Genomic DNA, 11,727 nt, shown 5'->3' with positions numbered 1-11,727 from the left:
CAACTTCCCGCTATTGCAGGCAACGGGTCGCCTCTGGAAACTTGAGACTTGTGTCCCCAAAACCAGAGCCTTCCTATTCGACTAATTACAGCCTCCATGTTCCAGGAATTTCAGCAGTCCGGAGAAAAAGAAGCCTCACAAGATACCTCCGGGCAGCCTGGGTTTCCACACCATAAGCTCCCAGAAAATCGGCCCGGAGGAGGCGGAGCCCGAGGGCAGAAGCCGCTGGCAGGAAAGGGCCAGAACGTGGGCGGGGTCGGAGCCGCGCGAGGCCCAGACCAGGAAAAAGTGCTGCCTGGAGTGTGCCTGACGCGGAATTGAGAACGACCCGTCTTCATTTGCACTTTCCATGGCCACAGCATTATAGCCCCTATCCTCCACTGCCGAGAACATCATTTACTATCGCCATGTTGTTTCCATATTTTTACTGGGGTCGAAAGAGGAAGCGCACCCGTCAGGCAGATACTGGGCACCAACAGAGGCGAGCCGCCTCGGAGGCGGGGTCCTTCGCTCGCGCCGAAATTCAAAGGAACAGTTCCGGCACGGTGGTTGGGCTGCGGCGGACGCTGTGCCGGGGATGCTGGCGTTCGCCCGGTAGCGCCCCGATCCGGGTCGGGTGGTCTCGTTCTCCGCCTTCGCGCTGTGAGGGAACGGTGCTGGTTTCCCAGGCCCGGGGCGGCTCTGTGGCGGGTGCGTAGTGCGGCCCTTGGCCCGGCCACAAGCCGTGTCTCGGCGGGAGACGGGGCGCGGGAAGGGTCAGGTTCAAGGAGGGACCTCAAGCGCTGATTAGATAGAGATGCTGACTCTTGTTCATCCGTAAGGCTGATCTACAAATACTCAGGGACGCGAGAAACCACTGAGTGTTTAAAAAGAGACTGTAGAACGGATCCACCTCGTCCCTAAGGTCCGCTAACTACCCGGGTCCTGAAAGTCTTATTCAGAGAGAGATTCACCGATGTGTGTAGGCAAAGAGCATAGCGGGATTTAGGGTGGCTTGGATAGACAGATAAACGGTGCTTAGTGTCATCTTTTACTGCCGCGGAGGAAAAAGGAAGGAGCGGTAAAGAGGCGTATCCATTCCAGTACCAGAAAGGCGCGCTTGTAGCAAGGAGAATTAAATGTGAAATAACCAACAGGCTTTATTAACTACAGTGTTTACAGTCAACACAAGCCTAGGAAAGTGGGCAGCAGTAATAATAAAGAGATGGTGACTTTCAGGCTGGATGGTTTAACTTCCAAACGGTGGCCAACTGCTTGATAATTTTAAATTCGAGGAAGCTTGCTTTTAGAATTAAAAGAAGTTCGGCAAGTGTATTTTTCCGGTGCTCTATATTCCTGTCATATTTACTGTGTTTTGGGTTTTTTTTTTTTTTTAACGTATACTTGAGTGATGTTATTTCTGTTTTACACAGACCTCGCTTGTTGCCCAACGGAGGCTTACGAGCCCAAGACAGTGTAGAATAATGTATGTCAAATCAATCATTCTCGAAGGATTCAAGTCCTATGCACAAAGGACTGAAGTCAATGGTTTTGACCCCCTCTTCAATGCTATCACTGGTTTAAACGGCAGTGGAAAATCCAATATTTTGGACTCCATCTGCTTTCTCCTAGGCATCTCCAACCTGTCTCAGGTACAGTATAAACTTTCTGATTTATGTAAATGTTTGTCCAAGGGTATTTTTGTTACCCTTTGGAGACTACATTTACCTGTTTTTTTTTTACTCTTTGGAGACTTCATTTGCATGTTTGTGCTTCACGTAAATTAGTTTATATTGCATTGCATCCATTTAAGCAGAGATTTTGATTACTCCATCCTTTAGATGAAAAAACAGAAACTTTGAATCCTTGCCTGCGTTTCCTCCTCTTAATGCCCCCAACAAGCAGTGTTATTTCAGTGTTTTCTCAGTTCAGAGTCTGTGTCTGCTCTTCTGCCTTACAGTGCCTTTTAGGGTGTACTAATGGACGGGGTGCCTAGTAAAGTTCATACCTCTCCCTTGAGTTTTTCAAGTTAGCTTTTGCTGAGTTAGTAAAGGTCAATTCAGAATAGAATGCAAAAGGTACTGATATTAGGTTATTGTCTATAGTCTTTGTTTTTCTTGCTGATGGATGGATGTGACTGCCTCTTTTTTACTTACTACTACACAGGTGGGTTTTTCAAAGCAAGACATAATTTAATGCTGCTATTGTAGAATATGAAGTTTTGTCAGTGAACTTTCCTTTAATTATAGGTGCGGGCTTCTAATTTACAAGATCTAGTTTATAAGAATGGTCAGGCTGGAATTACCAAAGCCTCCGTTTCAATCACTTTTGATAATTCTGACAAAAAGCAAAGTCCTTTAGGATTTGAAGCTCATGATGAAATCACAGTTACAAGACAGGTGAGTAGCTGTCAAGCCTTTGGATACTGTATATTGTGTGACACTATAAATAGTGTCCCCAGATAGGGGAACAACAGCCGACCAAGGTATGCATACCACCAAAGTTGAACTTGATGGTAACTGGTAACTAGTTAGTTACTCACAGGATCTGAGATAAGGCGTTACCACTTACAGGAGTAGAAATGACGCAGAGACAGTGTCTCATCTCGCAAGGGTGGCAGCTCACAGAACTAGGAAGCTGGAGCACAGTGCACAGCCCGAGGGCAGCTCAACAGATTGGAGAGTGTCTTTTCCAGGGATCTCATTGGTCTAACCTCTTCCAGGCGGCTGGTCTGCTCTTTTCTCCTCTTAGAGTCTTCTTTGCACGTTAGCTTCCTTCCTTCTGAGGGGGTGGGGGACTCATTTTTTTATAGCTTATCTCTAGTGAATCTGGTCAGTTTTGAGGAGTTTCCGGAGCTGTCAAGAACTGCTTATCTATGTAAAGGGTCCCTGCAGGATGTAATATTTGGAGGAAGCTATTACACAACACTGCACTGTAATAGAGCAGTGATTCTTAACCTGGGGGGTCAAATGACCCTTTCATAGGCACCACCTAAAAACATTGGAAACACAGATATTTACATTTGATTCATAACAGGAGCGAAATCACAGTTATGAAGTAGTGACAGGAGTAATTTTATGGCCGGAGGTCACAGCATCAGGAAAGCTGAGAAGCGCTGTATTAGAGTTCCTCTTTTAGGAGCTCAGCTGATGTGAGCATCTCTCAGACAGCTGCCGGTTAGCACTTCAGGTCGCTTGTCATATGTGAGAGTGTCTCAGCAGTAGTTCTGCAAGATTGATGGGGCTTAGAGGTGGGCCAGGGGTCTGTTCACTTCTAGGGATTTCCTGAAGGTTAAGTTTATGTCATGAGATTTAAGGCACTTCCCTACATTTTGGAATGTTTTCCTCCATTAAGAAAGAACATCCTGTGTCTCACGGAGCTTCTTACCAAGGTAGAATGTTCTCTCTTGGAGGAAATTGCTGTGTAACACTGTGTAAACATTTCAGGTCTAATGTGTTGCTTGACAGTCCGGCTCAGTAAAAGCTTCCTGGTTAGTGTTGATGAGCAAATCTTATGAATACTGGCTAGAATCCTTTAGAATATCTTATAGAGTCCTGAACTGCATAATGGTGCTTCTGTCAATATGAACTGTATATTTGATAGTGCCCTGTGAGATATATTGTCTGGAAGAGAGTGAAAGATCTTGAGTCTTCCATCCCATGAGCCCCCAGCTCAGCTGTGGTTAGAACTTAAGCTATCATGTCTAAATCTTCCCTGTGAGCTCCCGCAGTTACTTCAGCTCTTGCCTTCTATTCTGATTTATAAAGAGATTATTAAAAACTAATCTGAAATTCAGCAGGAGTTTGCTAACTTAGTTTTATGTATTAATCTTGGTTCTCTTGAGAGTTCGAATATGAAATCTTTGTGTATATTTCAATATTTAAGTTGTCTGCAGGTCCAAATATTTTCTAAGTAAAATCCTACAAGGCTTTGAGCTGCTTTCCAGGTCCTTCATTAGCCTAAACACGCCAACTATGTAGCAGCCTCTCAGCTGCATGCAATTCCGTAGAGATTTTTTTTAACCCGTGTGGCCTGAGGTTTAGTGGCGACAAAAAGGGTTAGTGAGAACAGATACAGACAGAATTAGCATTTCTTCATTTTAGACTTTCCACTGGTTTTCTTGGGTATTCTCTCAGTGTCCACAAAATGACTTGAAGCTGCTCTGAACTTGTTATATGTGTTATTACTTAGCTTCATTGCTGCCTTTGTGTTTAAAATCATTAAGGGCCTCGCATTAGTCCTTAAATGCTTTCAGCTTCTCAGTTTTGTTTTTAAAATTCTTTTAGTTCTCACTTTCTATTTTAGCATTTTGTTAATATAGATTTTCTTTTTTTTTTTTTTTTTCTTTCTTTCTTTGTGGTTTTTCGAGATAGGGTTTCTCTGGTTTTGGAGCCTGTCTTGGAACTAGCTCTTGTAGACCAGGCTGGTCTCGAACTCACAGAGCTCTGCCTGCCTCTGCCTCCCAAGTGCTGGGATTAAAGGTGTGCGCCACCACCGCCCGGCTGATTTTTTTTATTTTTAATCAAGCTTCTGGTTTTATTTATTTGTAGGGCAGGACAGAATTCAGCTCTTTAAGTTTTTTAGTAGCCATAAACAGGTACTTTTGGGCAAATGTCTCTACATCCCTATTTAGCCTACATAATTTTTTCTGTCTTTATTTGGATCATGAGACTGTATTCTTATCATTTTTTTGTATAAAATCCTTGTTTTATTTATGGACACAGCTCCCAACCTAATAATCATGTAAAGAAAGTAAACTAACTGTATTCATTATTTATTTATTACCGGTCTGTATTGAAGATTCTTAATGCAATGAGGTGTATATTATGAGAAGCAAGCCTCTATTAAAGTCTTTCAGACTTCGTTAAATGCGATGATCATTTAACCCTTAATGGCAATTTTGGAATTGAGGTAAAATCTGTTCAAGACAGGATCTAGAGTGTCATGATGAGCCCAAGCTGAAATACCATTATTCTCTTTTCTTTGAAGTTGTCAAAAGTCATGTTAATGAACTCTTTGTAGAGTTTTGTCGAGAATTCATTACAGAATCCATGTCTTTAGCTTTTAGTATCTTCTGTTCCCAGTAAAAAGTGGAAAACAGATATTAACCTCTAAGTGTGGTCAGTTTCAGAACATGATCAGGAAAGAAAAATACATTTTATATATATTGGAAAAATAACGTTAGATGTGCATAGTTCACTAGTTAGTGAAAGCACCTGAGTTGTCCTAACCCAAATCCGGAGTCCTTTCGATTGTGACATACATCTTCCACTATACTCAGAATACAGAATAGTGCAAAGTAATGGATTTTACAATTTATTATTTTGGTACAAAATGTTCCTTTATCTTTAAAGGTTGTTAAATACTTGTTTTTAGGTGGTTATTGGTGGCAGAAATAAATATCTAATCAATGGAGTGAATGCCAATAACACCAGAGTCCAGGATCTCTTCTGTTCCGTGGGCCTGAACGTTAACAACCCTCACTTCCTCATCATGCAGGTTGGGATCATTCTGTATCTTTCATAGCAGGTTTACTTTAATTTTCATTTGATGTGTATGAGAATTGTGGGTTTTTTAAATATCTATATTCTGTGTCTATTTTTATTGAATTTTCTGAATTTTTGTTGTGATGTGCTTTTTTGCAGTTATTTTATATGTAAAGCCAATACAAGATAATTTTTAAAAAGAAGTCACGTGTCAGGTTTTTTTGCTCACAGAATGGAACCCCCAAAGCTGCCAGAAAAAAGTCAGGGAAAGAAAGATTTTTCCTCAAGGTTTCCAAAGTTCCTTGCCCATTGTTGACCATCTCCATTGCTGTGTGCTTGCGGTGAGGCTGAAATACAGCAGTGGAACCGCATGGCAGAGGCAAGCTGCTAACACCTCCTGGGGTCCAAAGAGCAAAGGGAGGTGTGCCTTAGAACCCCAATATCTCAAGTGAGACCTCCACATCCTGTGGTTTCTAACCTTCTAACAGTTCAGTGGTACCTGCATCAGTGGATTCGACCATTGATTAGTTCAGTGTGCTCATGATCCTATCATGTCCTTAAAGCCCACCTCTGAATGTTTCGTTAAGGGTGATGCTGTCAACTATTAAAACCCTGTGGGAGAATGCTCAGTATCAACACCATAGAATCATTATCTTATTATAAAAGACTAGCTTTAAAGCAGTTTAATATTTCAGGAATAAACTAGTGTCTTTTTGTATCATTATCCTTTGTATCATTTAGTAACTTAATTTGTGTCACTCTGAGTGAGTTACAGCGGCTTCCACTTAAACATTATATGACCTACTTAGGTGACATTTTTTTATAGCTCATTGTAGTTAAACTAAATTTGCTGTTTTCTTTTCAGGGCAGAATTACAAAAGTATTAAATATGAAACCACCAGAGGTAAGAATACTATTTATAGATAATAAAAATAGTAATTATAAATACTCAATTTTCCAGGCAACCAGATTTTAAAAGTAGTTTCTTACATTAAGATTTTGGAAGCCTTGTCTGAGAATGATTAGTAAAGTAGCTTAACATTTAGCACTCTGTCTGTAATTCAAAGGTCTTGACTAGAGCAGTGTAGCTAACTAGTGTTCTATGTTGGGATGAATTACTAAGGAAAAAGTGCTAGAAAAAAAATGTATGTAAAATTAGCTTCTTTTCTAGAATACATGAGGTGTGGTAAAGGACTTGTAACTGCCTTGAAAGTACTTGGTGCAGTGAAATGAGTTTTTTTACTTTTGCTGTTGAAAAGAACTAAAGAGACTGTAATTGATGTTACTACTCTAATTAAGGTCAAGTTTACTTTCACTAAGGTAATGTCTTAGTGAGAATTACTAGTTTAAAACCTGCTGAACATGTACAAATCATAACGAGTTCAGTATAGCAGTGATCTTCTAGACATGGTTCTGAAGGTGAATAGGAGCTTCCTAAAAGGTGCTGGCATGCGTTTGCATTGCTTTTGTTTAGTTACTAGCGGCAGTATAAGACACTGGCCTCACTCTGAATAGAGAATTGGAAGTGTAAAGTTGCTTGTCACAACTTGTCACTAATGCATGTACCATAATCATTAAGTATGTATGCCATGCTTCAGCCTTGGAAAAAAATAGTTCAAGTCCAACTTAAAATAGGTTTAAGAACAAACTTTAAAAAATAGAAGGACTACTTTGTTTTTATTGCTGTTTTAGGCTTATATCAGGAAAATAGGAACAATCAGTAGCTTCAATTTCGGAAGCGATAAACATTGGGAAATTAGTGTAGCAGAAGGCTTGATTTGGGAATAAGAGTGAAGCTACAGATACTTCCCAGTTAAGTGTCAGGGCCAGATAGATGTTTGAATCTGGTTAACTTTTTTAGGTGGTAAAATTCTGTTGGGGTAAATGTAGTGGTATAGTTAATGCTAAATTCCTGTGAGATTCATTGCTTTGAATTCTTAATACAATTGTATTCCAGATATTATCAATGATTGAAGAAGCTGCTGGAACCAGAATGTATGAGTACAAAAAAATAGCTGCCCAGAAAACTATAGAAAAAAAGGAGGCTAAACTGAAAGAAATAAAAACGGTAATTAAATAGACGTGAAAGAGTTTTGGAGAAGACTCATATTTGTAGTTTATGCTATAAAGCGAGAATGTTGCTCTTCTCACTTCTGCTTTCTGTAGTCTTTCATGTACCAAGTCTTGAAAAACAACAGTGAGGTGTTTTTACTTGACCTACTGAAAATATCGTCTGCCTTTTGTTTTCCAGATATTGGAAGAAGAGATTACTCCAACTATTCAAAAATTAAAAGAGGTATATGCTATATGTTTGATAGGGTGTAGTTAGGGTGGTTCTCAAAACCAGATCCTAAGTTACACAAATACTGATGAAGTATCTACCATTTCTTGGGAATTCTTCTGTGGGATAAAATTGGTACTCAATAATTAGGCCTTCTACTTGCAGTGGAGATATATTTCCTATCTACTAAGTCAAAATGGTATTAGAGACTAGTCTTCATAATCTTAGATATAGATAGCATTTATAGCCCCAGGGATCATAAAACTTGGTGATTTCAGTAATAAGTGGAAAAAGAATTGTTTGTAAAGCACCATGTTTCTAAAGTTGTACCCACTTAAGACTTACTAAGTGCTCATTTAATTTAATATTGATTAACTCCTTATAGTATAGATGATTTAGGAAAATTGAAAAACTTTGATCTTAAGGCACTCCCTTTCATTAATAGCGAACAATAGATTGGAAAGTTAAATCTTGCCTTTGGACCCCTCTTTAGACACATTCTTTCTAAATCTGGTAGCAGGGAGAGGCCGTGAAGCTGCTGTGAGTTGTTCTTTATCTACCGCTTATGGAGTTCAGCTGCTCTGTTGCTTGAGTGGGTCCTTAGGTGAATCAGCTTCACTAACGTGCCAGCAAGTTGTAGGACTTGAAAGTTCCTCGTGACATGACTGCCAAGTGCATGTCACAGTGTGTCCCAGTGGGTAGACCTACTTTATAGACTTCTACCCGTAGCTGATAAACCTTGAAGACACTTTTCCGTGGTAATCCCAACTGCTTGATCGTAATTTACAAAAGATAAAAATGGCCACATAGGATTCTTTAGAGATGGGATAATGCTGTCTTAGAAGCCAAAAGTTCTGAGGTTAAAGTGACATCAGTAAAAGCAAAATACTATCAGATTATATAAAAAGAAATTTGATCCAAGTTTGCTGTAGCAAGATTCTCCCTAAATTTGGCTTAGAAGTATGAATTTTCAGTTATTATTTACTATGACTTTTCTTTCAGGAAAGATCTTCCTACTTGGAGTACCAAAAAGTAATGCGAGAAATAGAGCACCTGAGTCGTTTATATATTGCTTATCAGTTTTTGCTGGCTGAAGATACCAAGGAGCGCTCAGCTGAGGAGCTAAAGGAAATGCAGGATAAAATATTAAAACTTCAAGAAGTGCTGTCTGAGAACGAAAAGAAAATAAAGGCTCTCAATTGTGAGATAGAAGAGTTGGAGAAACGAAAAGATAAGGTCAGAACAGATTAGAAAACATCTGGGAAACGTTACCATAGCTAGGGTTCTCTGGGCATTGTCTCCACATTGATATGTTAATCTTAAAACAGTGATATAGCTTGTAGAAAAAACTGTATCGTGAGCCAGTTAAGTGTTGTGAGTGGTGTGCATTTGATTGTAGGAAACCGGAGGCGTACTCCGCTCTTTGGAGGATGCTTTCGCAGAGGCCCAGCGAGTCAATACTAAGACTCAAAGTGCATTTGACCTCAAGAAGAAAAACCTGGCCAGTGAAGAAACCAAACGCAAAGAACTAGAAAAAAATATGCTTGAGGTAAGCAAATAAAATGTGTTTACAGTGATGCTCATTTGACTATTCAGTTCATATTTAGTGTCTGCTACCACTTAAGTGTAGTTATGTGAAGCAGAAATAAAAAAGTGGGGGGGAAGTTATTTTTAAAAAAATCACTGCTTTTGGGTCCAGTTGGGAAAATGATAAGTAAAATATAAAGTTTGTTGTGCAGTGATAAGTGATGTGGTAAATATAAATAAAGAGGGGAGAAGAATAGGTGTAAGGGAATTTGTGGCAGTGAGTGTCTGAAGGCCAAGAGAGGTCCTGATAGAGTGTGGTCACATGGTATAGAATGACAGCAGAAACTATGGGAATGCGTCTGCTTTCTTTTCCTCTTTTGAGGCCAGGACATGTCTTTTTTAGCACAGACTACTCAAACATCCTGTGTTTGTAGTATAGGAGTACAGGAGTACACTGTCATGCCCAGTGTGTGGGCCTCATTCACGCTAAGGTATATCTACCAACCGAGATGCACTCCTGGCAACTCCTCCCTCGTTTTATTTATTTGTTTGTAAGGCTCTTTGTACTCCAGGCTCTTCTGAAATCCCCTGTGTTCTGAAGTTTGACCTCATTATTCCTGGGATGTGATACATCATGCCCAGTGAATAAAAACTATTCTAAAGATAAGTTTCCTTGAAAAGAAGAGGATGGAGGTGCTAACTGACCAGATACATAGGAGAATTTGGAAAGGGGCTTGATTTGACATGGTATAATTAATAACATATACAGAATAATTCATAAAATGGACACTGGTGGTACAAATCCAGTTGTTGAATATAGTAGCCAAGACTTCTAATCCCAGCACTCAGGAGGCTGAGATACAAATTTGAGATCAGTTTTGGCTTCAGTATCAGACTCTGTCTAAAAAAGACAAAAAGAAGGGAAAAAAGCGGGGGGAACCTTTTATGATTTAGAAACAGATGGAAGAAGGCGAGAATAGGATGGAATGAGGAAAGTAGAGGAAGCGGCTTGTGCAAGGGCTGCTGAAGAATAGGTCACTCATAAAAGGAGATGTCATTGTTTAAAGTCCAAACTGTTCTTCATACTGACTTTATCAGATAGTGTTATATATAAATCTAATTATACATATAAGCAATAAGAAAATTTTAAATGAAATATCAAAGCAGGGTTAGTATACCAGTTCTGTTTATGACACCCACACCCAGCTACAGAAATCCATTTTTGAATTTCTTTGTGTTTTTTTTTTCCTTTAATCAGGTTTATTAAGGCTTAAATGTGTGTGGTCCTCGCCTTGATTTTGGCTCATTTCCCCCTTATTTTTGCAGGTTTTTTACCTTGAACACAAAGTTACTGGTTGTTACATTTTTTGTCTCCTTTTCTGTATCCTTTATTCTTGATCTGTAAATGTTAGCATGCCCCAGGCTAGTGCATAGCCATCTTCTATTGTTTCTTAGGAGAGTTCTTTTGTTCCTGTGGCTTTAAATACAGCCAATACTTTCATGCTTTCAAATGCAAGCTGGGCTTAACTCCATGAACTCTGAAACAGTATGATTCTGTACTGGTTGTCTGGTTATCAGCTGTTTGAAACATCTAGTAAAACAGAAAGTACACAGACACAAAAGAATTTGTGAAGCAGGCTCAGATTTATTACTTTACTTAAAGAAGGTCAACCACATTCTAGAATTTGTGAGCTGATTTCTCAAGTTCAGGTAAGTTTCCCCAGGGGAGGTAGAATCTCATCTGCACCACAGCCATAGTCACCAGACCTCAGAAAGCCGCCTACCCTGGGTTTTATATCCCAAGATTATTTGAGGTACACTAGCCAAAGGACGACCAGTTGCTAGAGGAAGACCGGAATTCCACCATTCCCTTCTTAATTGAGGTTGTTATATTACCAACGACTTCTATAGCCATTCACTGAGTCCATAAACCCAGTTTTGTGAAGATGTTTTGTGAAGCATATTCATTCACTGTGCACTGGTTTCCAGACTGGCAGTCACACAGCAAGTTATGGGATTCAGATTGATTTCTTACCTATAGGTGGTAATTATGTAGAAGTCTGGGTGATATTGTGGGACTTCCCCCACGTGACCCTGGAAAGTTATCGTGGGTGGAAGGAGTCTCGTCTGTATATGTTCGTTTGACCTGCAACTGAGGGACCTCAGGAAGCATCCTGTTCAGGGATTTATGCACTGGAGGGATATGAGAGGCTGTGTTAAAGCATTAAAGGATATCATAGTCCTAAGGAGGGCAGGGATTAGAACACAGCCTTAGGGCGTCACTTTCCCAGCACATTCTGTAGTTATTTTTAAGAACTTCAACTAAACGGGAATGGACTGGGTCAGTTCAAAGCCATCTGAAGAATTGTCCTTTAATTATATTTTCATTCTTTCTGCTACTTAATATTTTTCCCTTAGTGACTAACAAAGTGTATAAACTTAACCACATCCACA

At 39.8% G+C, this 11,727-nt stretch overlaps 1 protein-coding gene across 2 annotated transcripts in view; it reads left to right on the top strand.

Moving 5' to 3' along the window:
* The first annotated feature begins 538 nt into the window (after window positions 1-538).
* The window catches only part of Smc2 (structural maintenance of chromosomes 2), a 39,514-nt gene continuing 28,325 nt past the window's right edge, over window positions 539-11,727 (top strand). Inside the window, exons 1-9 of one of the 2 annotated variants that reach the window (XM_057790930.1) lie at window positions 539-690; window positions 1,413-1,631; window positions 2,229-2,378; window positions 5,356-5,478; window positions 6,331-6,369; window positions 7,423-7,533; window positions 7,717-7,761; window positions 8,749-8,982; window positions 9,146-9,295. In XM_057790930.1, the coding sequence (XP_057646913.1) occupies window positions 1,464-1,631; window positions 2,229-2,378; window positions 5,356-5,478; window positions 6,331-6,369; window positions 7,423-7,533; window positions 7,717-7,761; window positions 8,749-8,982; window positions 9,146-9,295 (1,020 nt within the window). In that variant the 5' untranslated portion in view covers window positions 539-690; window positions 1,413-1,463. Of the gene's footprint in view, window positions 691-822; window positions 905-1,412; window positions 1,632-2,228; window positions 2,379-5,355; window positions 5,479-6,330; window positions 6,370-7,422; window positions 7,534-7,716; window positions 7,762-8,748; window positions 8,983-9,145; window positions 9,296-11,727 lie in introns of those variants that run through there. The other variant, XM_057790931.1, reaches the window with a different exon arrangement.

This window comes from Chionomys nivalis, chromosome 16 (genome assembly GCF_950005125.1).
Source record: "Chionomys nivalis chromosome 16, mChiNiv1.1, whole genome shotgun sequence".
Lineage (NCBI taxonomy): Eukaryota > Metazoa > Chordata > Mammalia > Rodentia > Cricetidae > Chionomys > Chionomys nivalis.
Note: the sequence above shows the minus strand (reverse complement) of the source record. Positions and strands in the feature narration are given on the sequence as shown.